The 23,396-nt window shown below is 37.2% G+C and overlaps 1 protein-coding gene across 1 annotated transcript in view; it reads left to right on the top strand.

Moving 5' to 3' along the window:
• Positions 1–8,633, top strand: part of LOC150081307 (dehydrodolichyl diphosphate synthase complex subunit DHDDS-like) — a 109,901-nt gene extending 101,268 nt beyond the window's left edge. The window contains exon 7 of the mRNA XM_090380155.1: positions 8,445–8,633. Within this exon, the coding sequence (XP_090236281.1) occupies positions 8,445–8,633 (189 nt within the window). The remainder of the gene's footprint in view (positions 1–8,444) is intronic.
• Positions 8,634–23,396: the final 14,763 nt, after the last annotated feature.

The raw sequence follows: 23,396 nt of genomic DNA, 5'->3' as shown, positions 1-23,396 counted from the left end.
GGAATAGCCACGATATAAAGGCTCCATTGGAGAAGAGACAATCACCAAGTTATGATCTGAGGTGCCTAAAGGCCCTCTCACTTCGACCGTGTACTTAGAAGGGTTGTTCGTGAGAGAAAGATCAAGTGTGTTGTCTTTATGATTAGGATTGTCAGGTATTCTTGTAGGTAAATGAACACTCTGTGCAAGGTCATTAGTAATTGCAAAAGCCTGGCATCTCGACCAGCTGGGTCAGTGTGACTAGAAAATGGAAGCCAACTGGAGGTGTGAACATTAAAATCACCAAGGAAAAATTACCTCACTGTTAGGAAAGTTCGACTGGAGAAAGTCAAGTTGCAAAGAGAGGAAGTCAAAGAGCTCCAAGTGATTAGTGGAGTTAGGAGAACGGTAGAGACAACAGATGAATTTGACACAGTGAGGTAGAGAGATTTTAAGCCAGAGAAGATCAAAGAGAGGAGATTCTGAATTGCCAAGTCTCTGACAGGGAATATCAGAATGGACATATGCACAAGTACCACCTTTGAGGCGAAAGGAATCATACAGTGAATAATTTGGGCATCTGAGATGAGCAAAATCAACCGATAACTGAGATTCTGTGAGAAAAAGTACATGGGGTTTGGCAGACTGAAGTGGAAATGGACATTGTTGAGATTAGAATTGAGACCACGTATATTTGTGAAATGAATTAGGAAGTGCTTGGGAGGTTTAGATCTTTTCGCAGATAAGCTTGCTCTATTAGTTTGACTATTCGTGGTGTATCCAATAGTAAAAAAAGTGGGTGGGACATGCTGTATGAAGTAAAGAAATTTTTGGATATGGCATACACATGGTAAGAATATACCCAGATCCTTGACATAATGTGGCCTCTACAATGCTCCTCGCATACACACTACTCAGACTCCCTCCAGTCAATGTATGGCAGAGTGGAGGTAGCAAGATTATACACTAGCTGATCCGGAAGCCTCCTAGAATTACCAATAGGTTCGGTCCGGTGTACTAACTGGCGGCCAGCCTGCGAACACCGTTTTAGAGCTGTACCCTTGAAATGTAAGGAATTTTGGATCTCGCCATGATATTCATCATAACCTCAAAAGTCATCAATCATACTACATGATGGAAGAGATAGAGAAGGGTTGACCGGAACTTAGCTCTAGAAACTAAACATTGGTTCCACTACTTCAAGCCTCCAATAAGCAAAGTGGTGGTATTGCACTGGTTGATGATAGCCATCTACCATTCCTCCATGTAGTGTGGGCGGCAGACCTCAACCCCTGCTTACGTTGGTTCTCACTTGGGTGGTCACCCACCATGTACTTGTGCATGGAGGTTATACTCAGGATTACTGACAGTCCCACCATCGTGAAGGTGCAAGCAGAGGATTTGTCTGTCACGTAACCCCTATTTTTAACATTGTCTATGTGATTTAATTCCCACTTTACGACCGTGTGCTAGGAACAAATTAACTCAAAGTTGAGAACTACCTGTAATCATCTTCATTTCTAAATCCATTTTGTTTTGTTTCCTAGTGCTGCCAGCACTTGTACTTTCCACTGGTCCCTTTCCCTTCAGCATTGTAATAAGTAAATAAGAATGAAGAGAAGATTCTGAAAATGTTTCTTATGATTGAAGATTTCAGTAATGGGGAACTCATTTCCCCATAATACTGTAACATAAAAACCCACAAAATATCAGTTATCAGTATTATCGCAAATGCAATAAGATTAGTTTATTACCCATTTTTATAATAGATTGTGCTAACAGAAAAGCCCAATAAATCGGAAAGTGCAAATTGTTTTTATTGTTTGATGGTAGTGACCTCTGGAAATATGTGTTTTAGAAAAGTATCTCAAAGGCGTTCAAAATTGATTCTTACAATGGAACATATGATAATGATGAAAGTATGGTGCAATTTCCATTTTTATAATGGAAATTGCACCATACTTTCGGAGTTTATATATACTTCTTATATAAATTAATATACTTCTTATTTTCACTTGTGAAGTACTTTTTCTCTGATTTGGCCAGCTACTGCTACTCATGATTTCAATGACTGACACAGATAATTGATGTGAATTTTGGCAGATGTGATTTTCGTATAAATGCAAAGTCACAATACCATGCATGCATGGACACTGTACTTCCGGGATGCTTGGAAATTTGTACTTTCTCAAAACTGCATAAATAAAGTTTCATTTTTTTCCCCATGCAAAACAATTTTCTTAATAGAATAATTGAGTAATAAAGAAAATGTGTGGTGTAAAGTTCATTAAAAGAGTTGCTTTACATGAGAGGTAATTCTGAAGTGCAATTTTTTCTCCCATCTCATTTCAAATTATAAGAATTATATTTACAGTTAAGTACAAACCAAAGTTACAATAAATGGAAAGATGTATGGAATTCAAGGGTACCATGACATGAATAATTTTAATTCAGTCTTTGCCAAAAGAAGTAGAAAGTCAGCATTTGTTATAATACAGCTTTAAACAGGGCCAGTGAAGAGAAAAGAGTGCTAACTGGTTTCATTTTAGAATTTCTGTAGAAGTGTATTCCAATGTTATAATCTTTTTTGCCTTTGGAAAACATAAGGTCAATTTCTAATATATTGGCCATAGGCAATAACCTGTACTCTCATTGGGTTAATGGAACAGTAATACAGAGAATAATCATTTCATTACTATAAAATGAATACAGTAATACCCCGAAGTTACGCGATAGGTGGGTCCGACGAAAATTGCTTAAGTCGGGGTATAACTTTGCATATAAATACATATAAATTTTGTTTAATTGGGACCGAGGACTAACAAAAACACTAGAAGAAAAATATTTAATAAAATTGCATTTCTTTATACATATTAATACAAAATATGTAATAAAAAAATAAATGAGTTACGTAAAAAAGTTATTTCGATGTCGAAGGCTTCATAAAATCTAACATTCGTCTGACGACACAGCGCCTTCTTTTTTTCAAGCAGAATTTCTTCGTAGCAAGCTAATAAATTTTTTATCCCTTGCTTTATAGCTATAACGCGTTCTTCAATTGAGCTGAGACCTGCCAAGCTTGCAATTGTCATGTGCTTTTCTGGTGGAACTGGGTCTAAAGTGTCGGATACTTCAGTGCTCACGCATCTCTATGAGCTCATTCATCGTCAGCTCCTGACTATGTGAATCCAACAGCTCATTGACATCATCACCATTGACTTCCAAATCTAATTGCCTGGCAAGATTAACAACTTCTTCTATCACGAGCGACATGATCAGTTTCTGGCGTTGTTTTAGTCTGTTTTGAAAAAAAAAATGGACAAAGTTACTTCCAGACACCATTCAATGTTTTTTTGTGAATTTCATCCCAAGATTCTTCAATGATTCTTACGGCATCTAAAAGATTGAATTGTTTCCAAAAGTCTTTAACAGATATCTCACTATTTTGTCTCATAGCTTCATTCAGACGTGCAAACGAACGCCTCGTGTAGTAATCCTTGAATGTTTTGATGACTCCCTGGTCTATCGGTTGAAGCAAGCTAGTTGTGTTTGGAGGCAAAAACACAACTTTCACACGTGGGTCGAAATTAATTAGGGTGGCAGGAGGGTGACCGGGTGCATTGTCAATAAGCAGCATCACTTTAAATGGAATCTGTTTAGACTTGCAATAACGTTCAACTTCGGGTATGAAATGGTGACCAAACCAGTCCTCAAAAACGGAAGCTGTCACCCAAGCTTTATGATTTGACTTCCAAATCACTGGTAAGCTAATTTTAGATATACACCAAATGAAAAAATCAAGAACCGCGTAACTCCAAGTTCGTGTAAGTCGAGGTATTACTGTATAGCACTGCATCAAAATTTTAAATAACATATATGGCTAAAGCATGGTGCGACCACAAACTTGGCAATGTGAGAGACAGGTAGGAAGATGGACCGGACTGATTCATCGTGAAATGTTGACCTCCTTTTTGAAGATTCCTTGAATTTTTTCCATAATAGCAGTCTTCACTAGTGTTGCAGCTGCGGAATGCTTATTTTTGAGAGGAGATCCTGTCTATTGGTGATCTTTTCAATGTAGCCATGGATTTGTTAAGGGAAAGTCTTGTCTGACAAATTTGATTGGATACTATGATGCAGTTACAAAGGAACTTGGATGCAAAAAATAATTTTGATATCATATACTTGGATTTCAAGAAAGTCTCTGGCACTGTTGCACATGAAAGACCACTGTACAAATTGGAGCAGTATGGTATTCAGGGAAAGTTGGTACAATAGATAAAATAGGGGTGGTTGAGTGGAAGAAGACAGTGGTAATCGATGGATGGACGCTGCTCTTCGTGGACTAATGTTATTAGTGGAGCACCCCAGGGTTCAGTGTTGGCCCACTGTTTTGTATATCAAGCATGCACACTTGTGCCAAGAAAAAACATTTAGCAAAAAGAATATTTAAGATTATCGGGAAATGAGTGATTTTTGCAAAAAGAAAAATTCTTTTGTCTTATTTATTTCATAACTGTGCATGCTAGGCTTCTGATGTTTTGTTTTTACTTTCTCTCTATTTTGTATTTTGAGATCTTTTTTTTTTTTTCTTTATTAAACATTGTTTGTGGCCGCCTTTATAAACTCATTGTTTAAAATATACTACGTGTTTAATTCTTCTTCCATCACAAGTCTACAGAGCAGATAGGGTTTGTGATGATTTTTTTTTTTTTTAGAAAAATTGGAAAGTACAAAAAGCATATTTTTGATATTTGGCATCATTATAACGTGATCAGAAAAATCAGCTGAGGTTTTGAAGTGTAAAGCTGTAATGAATTTGTTTGTATTACGGAGCAAGCCCTTGATGGTAATACAGTGATTATAATCATTATTCTCCTGCATGGGATTGGAAAATGCCCGAGTTTTGAATATCATCAATGACCAGTACCTATGGTTCTGCTTATTGTGGGCTTTTTTCATGTGGCTGAGTTAGTCTCAAACAAGGATTGTGTGATATTTTTCTCCTGGAAACTTAGGATTCTCATCTAGCAAACAGCAACCAAATTGAAAAATACTATATACACAATTCAGACTCATTATACTAATGCCTCATACCCTTAGTTTTTTTTGTGGGGTAAAAGTATTACTAGAAAATAAAAGTTGTATTTTGCATTAAACAGTTGGAGTTCACCCTTCAGTGTAAATACGGCACTTTAGGGGATTTGGCAAGTGTCATTTATTTTTAAGATGTAGGCACCATAAACTTCCTTGGCAATTAGATAAAAAGTGAAAGTGCAGTTCTTTGCTTTTCCAGCTGAAAAGCAAAAAAGGGAAACTGAAAACAGTTGTGTGGGACATGAGCCAGCAACATCATAAATGTATCTTCCATAATAAGTTAATAACCCATTCTGTTTTAATTTGGCCCTACCTTAAAGCTAAATTGTGCTTTGAAATTTCAAAGCCATGCTAGAAATTGTCACTATGAACTTTCCTTGCTCTGTGGCTTTAACATCTGGATGCACAGAAAGATATATAGTTCCTCGATTAATTTAAGAATGGCTAGGAAATGTGCTTATATAAAGAAATGAGTAAGGAAAATATCAGAACACGATTACTGTAATCCATCTCGCACCACACTGCTAATTTGCTTTACATAAATAAGGATATAGTGGATGAGGCAGATGTGCCATGCATGACCTCTGGCTTATTAGCTGGACCCACCCTTGGTAAAGAATCGTCACTTAATAAGGCAGTTTGTACAAAAAATGTAAATATTTGCATTCTAATTCTTGATTTTTCATCTCATTCCTTTAACAGTACGTAGTTGCAAATTATTAATTTGCAATTATGTAATGTAATTAATCAGTAATAGCATTCTAGCTATTATGTAAATTATATAATGCTGAACATGCAGTGCTAATAAAAATGAATTTAAATGAAGCTTATTTCGTAATTATATCAGCTTTTGTTTTGATCGTGAATTTCATTTTTAAAGGGAGACATTCTGCACTGACTGAGACAATCTAGTATCTTTTTCGTACTCTTGAATGTGGGCATGATCCTTGGATCTTATGATCTACTGTGGCATAAGCAATCTGTATAATGGCATGTGGTACAGTAGTTTCACCACTTGTCACCCATTTGGAGATTCAATGTGTTGATCTCAAGCAGAGGAATTAGGGTTTTGCTAGTGAATTATTTTTGAATTTTTAATCCTGCTCAACATTAAAAATTAAATATAACTACAATTAAAGAACACTGTTACTCTGTGATAATTACCTGCATAAAGAGCATCTTAGGAGAGTAATCAACCTCACCCCACCATTGGTGAATGAGAGAGAGAGAGAGAGAGAGAGAGAGAGAGAGATCAATGTAAAGATCGTACTTGTCTAAAAATCCTGACCACAGAGAGGGTTGTGAATATAAGCAAGGGTTGGTATTGCTATGGCTTATTTGGGTAAAAGGGTCTCAGATGCCAATCTGAGTTAGGCATGTTAAAGTATTCAAAACCCAAATTATAATATATATTCATCACCAAAACTTGTAAAAAAAAAAATCTTCTCGAATTATCTTGTAGATGGCATCTGGAATAGAAAATTCCTCACAGCAACCAACTAAGATGACTTGATTACCTCAGACATATTGTTACTTGCAGAATTTGCAGTGTATGAGTCAGCACTGTGTGTAAATCTGTAGTAGTGACACAGGCTGTATCGTGTATGTTGTGTTTAATAATATGTGATTTACTTACATTTGTATTTAGTAAATGGGTTTTTTACAAAAAAAACCCCTAAAACATGGATAAGAAGAGACCACTGACTAAAGAAGAGCTCTAGCTCTATGCTAATGAGTCGCTCAGAACTTGAAGAGATTTTTGATGAGCCGTATGGTTCTGGTTCCGACAGTGACAATTATGAACCTTTTTTAATGATTCAAATTAGGATAGTGAGGATGAAGCCAGCTCCCAGCCTGAAGATAATTCTCCGCAGGCAGGCATCAAATAATGACAATTTGTAGAATGAAATAGCACAAGATACTCTTCAATTCGTTTTTGAAGAGAACGTTGGTTTGAAAATGGACACACCCGAACTTGTGTACAAAAATTGGTAGACCTATATTTTTCGGAAGAATTTCTTACATTATTAGTCGAACAAAGAAATTTATACACTTTGCAAGAAATTGAAATGTGGACAATCGCAAAAATCTGCCAAGTCATCAAGATGGAAGGGCACTAACATTTCAGAAATGAAAGTGTTTCTTGGACTTTTGTTAAAAATGGGTCCTTGTACTTTTCCTGTGATAGAGCATTACTGGAGTACAAGTGCATTCTACAATGTTATGTAAATATATTCCAGTTGATATTGCAATGTTTTCATTTCACAGATAATTCATTACAATCTTTTGACATGCTATACAGAGTAAGATGGATTTTGAATCATTTCAGAACATTACACATCAACAGAAAAGAAAATCCAACAGATTTGGTGATGCAAAAATTGAAGAAAGGGGAAGTTGTATGGCAACGAAATGGCCCTGTTTATGTAAGTGGAGGGATAAAAGAAAAGTTCTCACTATTTCTGAATAACGTGTTGAAATGATAGAGGTACATGACCGGAACAGAAAAATTTCAATAAAACCAAACAAATTTGAGATTATAATAAGCATTGATTGATTGGATTGAATGCTCTCATATTATTCAACATTAAGAAAAACCATCAGATGGCTGAAAAAAATTTCATTACATATTGTAGAAATATATATATTTCTACAATATGTAATGAAATCTAAAATTCAGAGAAACATTCACTGGATCTCTGACTGGGGAAAAAGTTCTAAATATTCCAAAGAAGATTAGGTCTGAATGTGAAATTCATTATTTAGAGACCAACCACCAACTGAAAAAAAAAACACCTGGCTAAGCAGTGTGGAGTATGTACAAGGAATAAAAAATGCCATGAAACGCTGTTATTGTCCAGTGTGCCAAGAAGAGCCTACTCTGTGTAGAAGGATGTTTCAAGAAATATCACAAATAAACAATATTATTTTTGTGAGTCTTAGTAATACACTTTTCTTTGTATTTGGGAATAGATTTTCTGATGCCGTGGTTGATTTTTCATTCTTATCCAGAAGCCTGCTATCCATCAGTTGCATGTATTTGCTACGAATATACTTATAGCTGTGCCTGAAAGGCAAGTCATACCAGTCAAAGTCACTTGTAGGTGTCATCCTGAGCCAGATTGCCAAATAAGAGTTGACTTTTATTTAGCAGTCAACGTGTTAATTGCAGTTATACCTTTTTCATTTTCTTGTTAATTAAGAAGTCTTTTCATATATATATAGTGGTATGTATTTGTAGAAGTGCAGCAAAATGGATATCAAATGGAATAAACAATTAATGAATTTTAAACTTTATAATAAAGAACAGAATCAGTATTTTCTTTGATAAACAGCTAATTACTTTACTTTACTTTTCTTCCATATAGAAATTAAAAGAGAAGACCATTTCTAGACAGATTAATGGATCTGATGGTGATACAAATGAATGCTGTGGAAATAATGCTTCTAAATATTCACCTGGTTTGGAAACACTGAATTCCAGGACGAGGCAATTTTTAAAAAATCTACGGGAAAAGCAGCACCAGCAAATGCTAATGCTAACAGAAAATACTTAGTTAGTATTTTATTCTTGTTTTTAAATATGTACAGTTATCATTTAAAAGTATTCACTCTTTGTTAATTCACTTTGAGCAAGTTGAAAATATACTTTGCTGTTGAAATGTTTTTATTCTTATATAACTGTATATAAGTATGTTAAGATTTTGTGTGTAAATACATGTTTCTGAAAAAAGTATTTTATATATTGGCTGATACAGACATGCATGTAACACCAGCCAGTGGAAAATTTTTGTACAAGTAAAAGGTAGATTGTCTAAAATGTTTTCAGGCTGGATTCATTTTCAAAAAGTAAACAATTTCACTATATTGGCAGGTTTAACAAAAGAGTGAGAAAAGGAAACAAATTGTTGCAGGAAATACAATTACTCACAACACTTTCTATGAGATAGAAAGTGATTTTGAAATCACTTACATAAACCAATGAGCCAAAACACAACTACCTATCTAATATGATGTTGGTCCTCCACATGCAGCCAAAACAGCTTGGCGAGGCATGGTACATGTGACCAGCAGATCCTTTAATTCCTGTATGGTCTGTGGTTGAGATACCGCAGATCTGAGTTTCTGTTCCAACCGATATTTGATGGGATTGATGTCTGGGGAATTTGGAGGCCAGGGCAATACCTGAAGTCTTCATGTTCTGCAAACCAGTCTCTAACAATTCGGGTGGTGTGGTACAGCGCATTAACCTACTGAAAGACTGCACAAGCAGAGGGGAAGACCATTGCCATGAAAGGGGTGTACCTGGTTAGCACATGGATGACAGGATCCGTTGTATCTCAGCAGAACATTGCCCAAAGCACGACACAAGCTTGTTTTCGTCCCATGGTGCATCCAGATGCCATCACTTCCCCAGGTAAACGGTGCAACATGAAATGTGATTCATTGGACCAGACGACCTTCCAATCACTCAATGTCCAGTTTCAGTGCTTACGTGCCCATTGTAGGTGCTGTTGCCAGTGAACTGTGGTTAGCATGGGCACTTGGAGCAATCTGTGGCTATGCAACCCCATTTTCAGCAGGGTTCAACGTACTGTGTGTTGACATACTCCTGTCACCAGCATTCCAATTACCGGTGAATTGCATCACAGTCACCCTTGTGTTGCCACGTACCATCCAGGACAGCCTTTGAGCATCGATGAGCCACGGTTGTCGAACTCCTCTCCGGCAGTTCGTGAAGTTTCCCTCCTCAGAACACTTATGGTAGGTATTAACCATGGCTGACAGCACCAGCCGTGCTATTTCCTATATGCTCTGACCCATGGAATATTGTTGATGTGCCAGGAAAAGCAAAAGATTTTTAATGGCTAATTGCCATTTATGAAACTTGGATCGATTACTGATTGCAAAACAATGGAAGTATACAGAATTCCTCCTCCACAAAAAAAAAAAGACTAAACTGCAAACTAAGTGATGCTGTCAGTTTTATGGGGCAGCATGGTGTAATACTAACAGATTACCTTCAAAAGGGCTTTACTTTGATGGCAAACTATCATTTCAACCACTCAGAGCTACTGTACTCAAAAAAAAAAAAAAAAAAAAAAAAAAAAGCAAAGCTGTGAAAAAGTCTGTGGATAACACGGATGTTGCCATCCACCCCCACGCAATAGAAAAGGCTTGGGTTTGAATCCTGTTGATGACCAAGGAACATTAATGGGCTTTTTTCACTCCCTGGCTGAAATAGCTGGTCTCGTGTAGAAAGATTTTTCCTCCTGAAATGGGTTTTCCTGTCCAGCAAATTGACCAGAGAATGCACAATTTACAGAAATGCATATGTAAGAAATTACTGGGTGACCCTAATATAATTATTATTATTTATGTTTTTTTTTTTTTAATTATTGTTTCCCAATATTTGAGGTAGGATGTGGTGACCAGGTGTTGCCACTTCCCACCTGTTATGATGCTGGTCATGCAACTACAAAACTTGCACTACATACATGTGGCTGGATATGGTGAAAGCCTCTTCATAAGATGTACAAAAGTAGCTAATGGAAGAAATGCTGGGGTCTGCAACAACACTTGAATACCCCTCTTCCACGATAATGCCCATGTGCTTTCTTGCATGCTGCAGTGGGGTGTGCCCACAAATGCGAATTTGAAATATTGCTGCAACTTGCTTATTCCCACGAACTTGCACCCTGGGATTTTTGCTTTTACGACTAATGAAATAATTTCTACTGCAGAGTTGTGGTTTGAAGGATAGAATTTCTGCAGAAGTGTATTGAGAGGTGGCAAAAATTAGTGCTAGAAAGCAAGCTTATACAGCATCAGCCAAAAAAAAAAAAAAGAAAAATTCGCACATGCACCCTGTATGCACAAAATACGCTGGTGTTAAAAGAAATGCATCACACCGTAAAATTGCAATTGTCGTCTGAATAACTAAAGTATATGGCAATATTTCTTACAGATTGCATCAGATTAGATTGATGTGTAGGTGATGACAATATTGCAGTCATTCCCTGCTTGTGTCAGGATGGCAAGTTACATGCAGTTGATTCCACGAAGAAAGAGTGCTATTGTTCCTTTACGTGAGGAAGGATGTTCTTCCCGTCATAGAGTACAATATGAGATACAGAGGAAATGATGCCTCCCACACTACTGTTGAGTTATCTATGGTGTATCCACACAGATATTATATAGATATAAAACTCTTACTCTTAACATATGCCTTGTTGCATTTAGTTATTTTAAATTATTTCACTTCATACTTTTGTTGCTAACAAATTAATAAATTCATTCAGAATTTCTGGAGATAAATAATTAGTGTGGTGTTTAATATAAGATTTCATAGCAAAGTCAAATTGACTGACAAATTTTATCAAGTTTAAAAATACGCCACAATTTATTTTCGGCCCCGATGCCAAGCGTTTTCCATGGCCAAGCGATTCTCTGAGCTCTACAAAGCGATTTAAAGCGTTCTCCTTTAAAGGAATCACTCTTCTTTTAAGTTCCACGTTAGTGTCTCTTAAGTTCTTAAAAAAAGCACTGTAGACTTCATCTTACAAGTTGTAAGTTAAGTCAGGAAAGAAAAGACAACGTTCCTTTTAATTTTATTAGAGTTACTAACCTAACAACCGCTTGGCCACTCGTGGCATTACTCCTGCCTCCCCGTGGCGGGGCCGGTAACCTGAGTGGGAAAGCCAACCCTCAGGGCCAAAAGGAGTATAAAATGGACAAAGAAACTTTTCCCTCACTTGATCAGTTGAGATCACCTACTGATCAAGACCAACCCGATCATGACACTTATCAAAATAAAAGACAAAAAACAGATCTATGTCAACAAGATCACCCAGCCTTTCTCCTTATTCATTCTGTATCAGATTCTCCTGTTAGCAAATTATCCCCATTTCTAATCCAGAAATGCTTGGAAAATGCTGCAGGATCACCGAAGATGGTAAAGCAATTACAGTCTGGAGATCTGCTGGTAGAGACAATGAAGCCAAAACACTCAGAATTTTTATTGAAACTGACTACTTTTGGTGGAATTCCCGTGAAAATAACGCCTCATGCCACTCTGAATACATCAAAAGGAGTTATAGCAGAGTGGGATCTGATTAACATCTCAGAGGATGAAATTGTACAAGAATTGACAGATCAAAGAGTAATACATGCAAAAAGAATATTAATCCGAAAAGATGGAGAATTAAAGCCAACAAGGAACATAATACTGACCTTTACGCTGACCGGGCTAGCCGAGTGGGTAAAGTACCTGCCCGGCAACCCAAAGGTCGCGGGTTCGATTCCCGCCTCGGGCTTGGATCAAAGTACTGCAAAAACCTTGGGAGGTGCAATATGGCCACAGAAGCCGATGCGCCAACAACTACCAAATCAAAAATCACTGACCTTTAGTACCCCAAACTTACCAACAATGGTTAAAGCAGGGTATCTGAATTGTCGCATACATCCATATGTACCGAATCCCATCAGGTGTTACAAATATGGACACTCCCAGGTAGCTTGCCGTGGCACTATGATTTGCCCAAACTGTGGTTCAACTGAACACACTCAAGCTGATTGTACCGTAACCTCCTTCACTTGTCCCAATTGCAAAGGTAACCATCCGGCATATTCAAAAAATTGTGAAATGTGGAAAGTGGGGAAAGAAATACAAAACAGAAAACAAAGTAACGTATCAGGAAGCCAAAAAGCACATCATGCAGTTTATGCCAAAACGCACATATGCACAAGCAACCCAACACAATCATTCTATTGCTACTCAAACTGACATTGCAGTCCCTCCAAACATTTCTTTTGCAGATTGGGCCGGGTCTGTGCTTAATGCTAAGCCACAACCTGCCAAACACAAGCAATTAATACACCAATTTCAGTTCCTCCTAACGTGCCTGAAACTACAAAAAAAGCAGAAAAAACTACCTACAGATCACGCTCAGAGCAAGAAACAATTCCCTATACATATGGATGTTGACAACAAAACTGACCAAGAAGAAACTATATTAGAACTTCATGCAGAAGAACACATGGATACAGAGAGACCGGTTTTCCCCAAAAAAGACAGAAATAAATCAGATCGTTACAAACAAACTGCTTCAAAAAAACAGACAGATCAAAACAACTCCTAAAAGCAAGTAATGCAGCACATACTTCAATGGAATTGCAGAGGCATACGAGCCAATATTGATGATATATATGACCTGATTAATAAGTACAATCCAGTGAGTGTTTGTCTGCAAGAAACAAATTTAACACCACAGGTAACTCTCTCAATTAGAAACTTCAAAATGTACAGAAAAGACAGGAATACTGCAAAATCCGCACATGGAGGAGTAGCAATACTAGTTAACTCTAAAATACCAGTTCGACATATCTCTCTACAGACTGACTTAGAAGCTGTTGCTGTGCGTATTGCTCTTGGAATAACACTAACTCTTGTTTCAATATACCTCCCACCAAACAGAATTTTCATGCTTAAAGAACTAGAAGATCTTATAGCACAATTGCCAAAACCTTTCTGCCTTTTTGGAGATTTCAATGGGCATCACCCGTTGTGGGGATCTTCAAGCATGGATAAAAGAGGACATATGATAGAGGCATTACTGAATCAACAGCAGTTAACCTTGCTAAATACTGGCCATCACACTTATGTCCATCTACCCACAGGCTCCACTTCAGCAATTGATCTGTCAATCTGTTCTCCCATACTGTTCCCCAGTATGGAACTAGAAGATCTTATAGCACAATTGCCAAAACCTTTCTGCCTTTTTGGAGATTTCAATGGGCATCACCCATTGTGGGGATCTTCAAGCATGGATAAAAGAGGACATATGATAGAGGCATTACTGAATCAACAGCAGTTAACCTTGCTAAATACTGGCCATCACACTTATGTCCATCTACCCACAGGCTCCACTTCAGCAATTGATCTGTCAATCTGTTCTCCCATACTGTTCCCCAGTATGGAGTGGTCAACCTTATATGATCCACACAACAGCGATCATTTTCCAATTATATGTAAAAATTCAAACAAAACAATCCCACTCTCCAGATTACAGAGTAAAATGGAAATTCACAAAAGCGAACTGGACAAAATATTCATTCTGTATTAATTTTGATGATCAATTTATTAAAACCCAACCAATAGATAAAGTCACAGAGCACATCACCGCACAAATTTTGGCAGTAGCTTCTGAGGCAATTCCTCAATCCTCTGCAAACCAAAAAAGACATGCAAAACACTGGTGGAATGAGGCCTGTAAGAGTGCAAAACGAGAAAAAAATAAAGCTTGGAACCTATTTCGTAGATTTCCTACAACAGCCAACCTCATTTTATATAAAAAACAAAAGGCAAGGGCACGACAAATCAGGAAAGAAGCGTGGATAACATTTGCCAGTACCATCACGAAGGACACCAGTAGTCGGCTAATATGGAAGAAAATCCAACAATTAAATAATAAGTACATTCCCTTTTCTGCTCCAATCTTGATTAAGAATGGACGAGAACTGTCCTCTCCAAAGGAAATAGGTGATTTCCTTGGAGAGACCTTCAGTCAAATATCATCAGCTTCTGCGTACGACAATCCTTTCCTGAAAATCAAAACCTCTGCAGAAAAATATAAATTAAATTTCAACACCAACCAATCCCTTCCTTATAATCAACCATTCATCCTAGCTGAACTCCAAGAAGCTCTGAATAGATCAGCAAACAGCTCAGCAGGACTGGATGGAATCTACTATATAATGCTTAAACACCTAAATAATACAGCTTTAAGATTATTACTAGTATTCTACAACTGGATATTTCTTGAATGTGTTTATCCTTCCTCATGGCATCATTCTGTAATTCTTGCCTTTCCAAAACCAGGAAAGGATCAATCGCTTCCACAAAACTACCGACCAATTTCCCTAACCAGCTGTTTGAGTAAAACACTAGAAAAAATGATACATAGGAGATTAAAATGGATACTAGAAAGCAAAATGCTACTAAATATCAACCAGTATGGTTTCAGACAAAACAGATCCTGTTTGGACCTTATGGTAAGAGCCGAAACTAACATTCGGAATGCATATGTTAAAAATGAACATCTGGTAATGGTGAGTCTAGATATTGAAAAGGCATTCGATACCACATGGAGATATGGCATTCTTCGAGAGCTGTATACCCTAGGGTTGAGAGGACACATACCTCAATTCATCCAGAACTTCCTCAAATGCAGAACCTTTCAAGTTCGTCACCAGAATGTACTTTCACAATATTTTATTCAAGAAGAAGGGGTGCCTCAAGGGTCCATACTTAGTCCTACCCTCTTCACAATTAGACTAAATACCATGACGCAGAATATCCCCAAAACCGTAGAAATATATATGTATGCTGACGATCTTGCTATATCATGCCATTCACCAACCATTAACAGCATAGAGAGACAGTTACAACTTACCATAAATAAGTTAGAGACATGGACTGTACAAAATGGTTATCGCCTGTCAAAAGAAAAGACAATTGCAGTTCATTTCTGTAAAAAGCGCAGATTACATCCAGAGCCTGAACTTAAAATAAAAAACCAGCCAATTCCTCTTGCCAGCAATATCCACTTTTTAGGTTTAATATTAGATACTAAACTCAATTTTGCCATGCACATAACTTATCTCAAAACTCTCTGCTTGAAAAAAACTCAATATACTCAGAGCCATCTCTGCCATGGCATGGGGTGCAGATAGATGCACTCTCCTGCATTTGTATCGTTCGCTCATCAGGTCTCGTCTAGATTATGATTCAGTAGTATACGACTCAGCTAGGAAAACTGTACTTACAAGACTGAATACAATACAGCACAGTGCTCTTCGCACTGCTCTTGGAGCTTTCCGAACATCTCTAGTCCAAAGTCTCTATATAGAGGCATACGAACCACCACTCCACCTCAGAAGGAAAATGTTACTCCTCACCTATGCAGCCAGGATTAAAAGCCTTCCAGATCATCCGAATCAACCGCTGCTTTTCAATCCTGAAAGGGTAACTTTCTATAACAATAAACCCACTGAAAATAGACCAACTGGTATTAGACTACAAGATTTGATGCATTGCTGGAATGTTCATTTTGAAAACACGCTCAAAAAAACCAAAATATCTGATCCATCTTGATCCTCAAACCCACCTTACTGTGATACCTATTTCCAACAATGGGGAAAAAAGTCCATGGAAAGCTGTTACATCAAGCAATTGCACGAAGGACATGCCGCTAGCAATGCGCAGAGCTGCTTAATATATACTGATGGCTCAAAATCAGATGATGCCGTAGGTGCTGCAGCAGTCTTTCCCACATTTACAGTGTCTGTATCTCTCCCGACTGAATGTAGTGGTTATACTGCAGAACTTTATGCAATCCACCTAGCTATATACAATATCAATATCTGTCTCAATGCTAATAGTTTAATTTATACAGACTCCATGAGTGCGCTTTCCGCAATAAGTAACAATTTCTCAACCCCACATCCCATAATAAAAGAAATCCGGTCTCGTCTAAATCATTTGAGGAATCTAAATCATACCGTAAGTTTCTGTTGGATTCCAGGGCATGCTGGAATCACAGGTAACGAAACAGCAGACTAGGCAGCTAAGCACCCAAAGAGCAATGCACCTCCATCTTACCAAGTACCCTATATAGATTTATTAAAACATATCCGAAGTATCTGTAGGGAACAATGGTTAAACATTTGGAAGACACAGACAAACAATAAATTATTTGAAATTAAACAAGAACCACAAATATGGAGCTCGAGCTTGAGGAAAAACAGGCATGAAGAAGTAATACTGGCAAGATTGCGCATAGGGCACACACACCTGACCCACTTGTTCCTGCTCATGGGCGATGACCCTCCTGTATGCATGCATTGTTCATCACAACTTACAGTTCGACATATTCTGTTAGATTGTTCGTATTATTCCCATATCAGAAATACTACCTTCCTTTCTCTGACACAAATGCAAGGACCTTTATCACTAACCCACCTATTGGGAAACAATGCCAATCTCGATGAGCTTTTTGCTTATCTGAAACAAACTAGACTTTATGAATGTATCTAATAACAAATAAGGCAAACTCCGGTACCATTCCAAATATTTGAATAGGCACATTTTGGCCACAGTTGCCCTTGTGCCGAAAAACCTCTACACCACCAACAACAACAATTTATTTTCTTCGGTATCGATATTGCCACGAGATGCCAAATTATTTTCAACACAGAACAATATACATTTCAATATATGACGCCATTTCGAAATTTCTCTTCTTAGTGCTGCTTGTGCAGCGTGGTCAATTAGTTGATCCTTTCTAATAATTTCCATTTTGTGAAATTGTTTGTGTTATAATAAATTCTCATGAAAAAGAATGTTTAGATTTAAATGTTTCCAATCCGTAAAACCATCTGAGCTGCGAAATGGAGCATTATTTGAGCCAGATACAAGCAAGACATGGAAAACAATATGTATGTTTGTTTTTGTAATAAAATAAACCATTTCCTCTCTTTTTTTTTTTTCCCAATACCTTCGTTTTTGTATTCCCATGAATCATAGAAACATCTATTAGTGATAGGATACGTATTTAAGACTATATGTTCGGGACCGTGTTGCACCATAAAAGATCTGTTTTTGTGTGCATTAAAGTTCCGTGTGGTCGGATCATTAAAATTCAGACTTACATGTTCCATGTTAATATTATTGCTACCATCATTTTCTTCTGCCAACTGTTGTTGGTTAGTGTCCACACTTTCTAATTATTTTAAAGTAACTTCAACTGTTTGAGCTTTTTCTTGGCACCATCATTCGAATCATGTTTGTTTTCTTTGTCACTTTCAGGTTTGGAGTGGCTAGTTTTGTAAACTAGCGGAATGTTTTTTTTTTTTTTTTTCCCTAATTTCCTCTTTATGCAGTCTTTCTACGCAGTACTGATGTCCGCTTTTTTTTCTTTTGTGGCATGGCCTTTATTGTTTTATTTAAATTATAAATCACAATATTCACGATTACCTGTTTATATACCAATCATACAAACTTTTAACTTATTAAGTTTATACACAATGGGTGAATTGCGAACTACTATTTGTTCGAGCATGCGCTGATGAAGCGGTCGCTTCAAAGTTACATTCTGGACAGCAAATAGATCTATGATGCTATGTAGTATGTACTCAGATGTAAGGATCATGCAGGCTTGAATCGCCGTGTGAAATTTAATTTTCACCCTCCCTGTGCTGTCATCTTGATTCGACATTATCGAGGGTCACCATTTTGTCAGCTAGCCTCGGGTGTCGAAATAGCTTGACATACTGATGTAGTCTGTCGGTGGGGCCTTCTGTTGGCACCTGCCCCAATGCCAAGGCGTTCCTACGCCACTCCCTACCATGATCCTTTGCTTTACTTTAAATTTTCCAAGATAACCATTTTCCTGGTTACCAAAAGGTATCTGCCACGGGCAGCAATGGTTAACCTAAAGCTTTACCCCGAATCATAAACGGTTTTCTGCAACCAGCTGGTTAATGCCAGCACATCCAAGATCACTCCCATGATCTCTTGCGCAATCTCCTCCAGACTCAGTTTTTCTTTATGAAACGGAAATTACGTCATTTTCGCATTGCAAAATCATTACAAATTGATTTTTACTACCATCCAAAATTTAGTGTGTGAAGCCAAAGATGTTTAGATTAAAAAAAAAAAAAATCAATTCACTCCAATTGTTTGTAGATGATGAAAGGAACTTTTGTAGGGTTTTCACAACGTGACCGAGTTGGGTCTTGAGTGTAGTATGGTTTTTCGTCCAGAAAAAATAGAAAACTGACCTGAGAATACGCAATTTACAGACAATACATGCGGAGCACCACGGTCTTAGTTGCTCCTAAAAATTCTCTGTTAATTTTCAATTGTCTACCTCCACTACGACAGGTGGAAATTTGTTCCAAATATCAACCACCTGCCGGCTAAAGGCAAATTTCTGCACATCTACAATTGTCTTTCCTCAATTTGAATTTGTCCTGTCAGGAGTAATATGAACAAGAGGAAGAATGCCATCAGCATTGAGCTTGTTCAATCCATTCAAAGGCTTAAACACATTAATGAGATCATCTTGCAGGTGTCTAGTTATAGACACTACAATTTGCAGAACTTGTCTTCCTTTGTTCAACTCAGTAATCTCGTTGCCCTTTTCTGTACTCGTTCCAGCAGCTCTGTATCTCCTAAAATGAGGCCTCCCTACCTGTATGCGGTACTCAAGGTGTGGCCTGACCACTGAAATATACAAGGGGATAATCACCTTATCCCTGCTAGAAAAATTCCTATATCATTGAATCTTGCAATAACTGTAAGGTTCAAATGCTTGCACCATAAAGTTACTGCAAGATGTTCTATTGGGTAAATTGCAACGATAATACATTGTTTATGAATATTGTTTTCAATGAAACCTAGTTATTATTAGCCATATGGTGCAAGGAAGCTTGAGGCTTATGTTGCACCAGCCAAAAAAAAATTCCCAAGTTACCCTGAGAGAGAAGCAGAAAGGAATCACCAAGAAAGAGAAGAATGACGATATCCAGCTCAGGACCCTGGGTGTGCCAAGCCCATACTCACCAGATGTGAGCCCCTGGGGGTTGGTTTGCCATCCTAAAGTATTGATAAAAGTGTTTTCCCCTCCCTCTGTAAGTGTGAAAACAGCAGAACTCTCCTTTAATTCCACAATATAATCTTTTTCTGGTTCTAAAAATCCATAAAGATTATTCAATTTATTATAAACTGCATATGATATACGAATCTACATAAAATCTAGTTCATAAATACCAAATAACCTAGCTTACTAAATACGTACATGCCTCTTATTCATCTCCTAATGCCAGTAATAACAATTTTGCCACGAGCAAAATTAAGGCACATTTTTAATTCAAGCAACTAATGCCCAAAAGGAAGACATTACTGCCACCACAATCGCATTAGTATTGAATGGACTAATCTCTATGATGTTAGTGTGAATTCGTCATTCACCTACGGCAAATTAACTTGTTATTGTTCATTAAAGAATTAAATTTGTTTCACTGAAAACATTCAAAATTTTATAATTTCACAGAATATTGTCGATAAAAGTCAAATTACATTTATAATACCATCATATTACATAAATACCACTTTTTCACCACCAAAAGTAAATGTCTCAGTAGCCCAGTGGTTTTAGACACAGCTATAGAATATGCTGAGTGATCAGTGAATTATGACCACCCCTATGAAAACAATACGACCCGTGAGGTATGAGTGTGCACCACATGGTGAACGTATCATTCTTATCTTTCAACACGCAGGAGAACTGCCTTTGTTGGACTCAGACTGATCAGCTTCAACAATATGGTAATAAGTTTTCCCCAAGAAGACAAAAAATTATAAATAACAAGGTACAGAAGCATAGTCAAATAAAAAATTAGTCCAACCTGTAATTTTTCAATAATGTGTAACTCCTCAGTTGGCAGGAATCATTGTTGGTGGCAATTCAACTACACCACTTAAACAGTTTATTAGCCAATTCTGAAAAAAAAATTTTTTTTTTTTCAGAATATAAATTTTTTTTTTTCAAATTAGCCCAATACGTTCTCTAAAGGATTCAAATTTGGTGACCTGGCTAGCTAATTTAAAGCCTTACCATTCTTTCGTGTTTGTCACATAAGTTTAAAACACGAGAGGTCTGTGAAATGGACAGTTTTCATGCTGGAACACAGGAGTATTGAAATCGTGATTTCCATCAAATGTTCAACAAAATGCAGCACCTGATCAAAAATATTTGTATTTTTAGTCTGAATCATTCTGGTTGGTATTTCAAGTAGAAGAAGATGCAGTTCACAACAGTTAAAACATCGCCAGAGCATCACTGATATACCACTAGAATGTAGAAAAACCTTGCACACAGTAGGGATAATATACCACCTTATTTCCCCTCAACTCCCTGGAATCGTTAAAGTATACGCAAAATTCGGATCCGACAAATCACATTACAGTTTTCCATTCATCAAGAGTACAGTTTTGTCTTTTAGGCCATATCAGTAGGTCTTTTTTTATGAACAGCTGTTAACGTTGGTCTTTTTCAGGGAACTCGACTCCAAATATCCATTATGTAGTAGTTACGTCAAATGATGCAAGCTTAACATGCAGTATATTCAAATGTCATTTCAAAGATGTGCAGAAAGATCTTAGTTCATATCTACTATAATTTCCATTTGATAAAATCATAACTTTTTGTTAACAAATCCATTCATTTAATATTCCACAATTACTACATCAACTACTTACTTTTAGTATTCTTTGGTTCCCACCAATGATTTTTATTGCAAGACAGCCTCATTGTACTCCACCTTGTCCTAGCTTACCCAATAACTAGAAATATTATGGAACAGAAAAAAAAACATGTAAATATTTCATATTATGATTATCTGAGAAGAGAGCCACCTGTAATACATCTGTAACTTGCATGTGTTCTCTGGCCTGTTTTTCTGGATAAAAAAGCCCAAGATTCCAGTAGGAAAAACCTTGCTATCTTCATCTGTGACCGATTACTCAGCCATGGTATGAAAAAGCTTGTAAAAGTTCCTCACCTGATTGCTGGGATTTTAACCCAGACTTTTTCCACAAGTGTTGGGAGGCCAGTGGTTATAACCTCTATGCTACCCACAAAGACATTATAGAACAGGGGTACAGAAACTATGAATTAAGAAAAATATTTTCATTTCTATCCCTTTTGCTTGCTTTCGAGAAGCATTCATTCCTCATAGTGCCCTATACTTTTGCCGCTACCTGTACAACTAAAAGAAATAGCATCACTTTCGGAGCTTGTGCATTTTACTTTCGTTTCAAACGCTCCAGGGGATGCGACCGCTGAAATATTACACCACTATTAGTCGGTCGATGACGTCACGCCGTTCTCCTGTGTAACGGATGCAGAGATATATATAATCTGAAAGGGGAAAGCAAGAGAGTTAACTTTGGGTGAGACTTGACAGAAAGGAGTGAGCAGTGGGAGTTTTTGAGAGTGTGTGAGCAAAGAAGGAGAACAATCTCTAAGAAAAGATGGGAAAAGAGCCACAATGAACGTTTGGTCCAGAACCCCCCCCCCCCTGAGTCGGTGTAGAATTATTCGGGTAAGTCAACCCTTGTTGCTTAAGAACAAACTATACTAAATTGCCCAAAGTCGAATCTACCCTTTTACGCTCGTTTTAATGCATTTACAAGACATCTTTCCTCATAGACTATCAGACAATTGTATCATTTTCTTAGTACTCAGTTTTAACAGATAATGTGACTTATCAACCTAGTTGTCAAAATACTAATTACACTATTAAGTTAATATAGTTTCCTGTTCTAGTATTAGAACAGTTGTATATTATGACAAACAACAATCATTTTGCTACCTGTAAGAGTGAAAAGCAAAAAGCCGACATGAAGAACACTATTATTCAGCTATACCAACAGCAGTAATGTTTTAACCTGCTATCTAGTTGTATCTAATCTGCCTCGTACAAGTGTCACACAAATCATATATTTTGTTTAATAATCTGCTGTATAATTTTGTATTTTTAATAAACCCTGTTTTGTTTGTTTACCCTTTTTGTCTCTTGACCATTCTTCCTAGTTGCACATAATTCACTGAATAAGCTTATTTAAAGAACCATTAATTGCAGTCACTCTGGGGCCCCCATTATCTAAGAGGTACCTCTGGGTGAAAAATCACAACGCGTCTTGATGTTGCAATTTGCTCTTTACTTCTCCGAGTAAATTTAAGAACACAAGATTTTTGTTCTGAAGTAATTGTTAGATGATCATATTAAACCCGGGTCTTCTGGAAACACATTAGCGTGCAGCCTTGTCGGAAGCCGAGTGATTCACAGAGAACGTTAATTGGCAGGCACGCCAAAACAGAAGAAGAAAACCTGTGGAACAGAATAAAACAATTAAGCTGTAAAATGGGAAAAGCCAAAAATAATTTTAAAAAACCTAAAGCATAATAAATCTATAACCACTCATGATTGGCTGAAGATCTGAGAGAAAGAGACAGAGTGAAATGTCACAAATTTCAGTGAAAAAACTATATGCAAATCCAATTTCTCTTAGATATTTTCCTCCACAATTTAATCTTCACATATTTTCACTCATTTGTTCTTATCTATACAGGGTGTCTCAAAAATATTGGTACAACCGTTTAGGGGAGGTAGGTAACATCTAAAGGAATGTGAATCGCATAGGAACCGGAAACGTCACCGTAAGACGGTGCTGTTCGTCAGTTCGTGAGAGG

Source organism: Mastigoproctus giganteus, chromosome 8 (genome assembly GCF_048544385.1).
Source record: "Mastigoproctus giganteus isolate SK-2022 chromosome 8, ASM4854438v1, whole genome shotgun sequence".
Taxonomy (NCBI): Eukaryota; Metazoa; Arthropoda; class Arachnida; order Uropygi; family Thelyphonidae; genus Mastigoproctus; species Mastigoproctus giganteus.
Note: the sequence above shows the minus strand (reverse complement) of the source record. Positions and strands in the feature narration are given on the sequence as shown.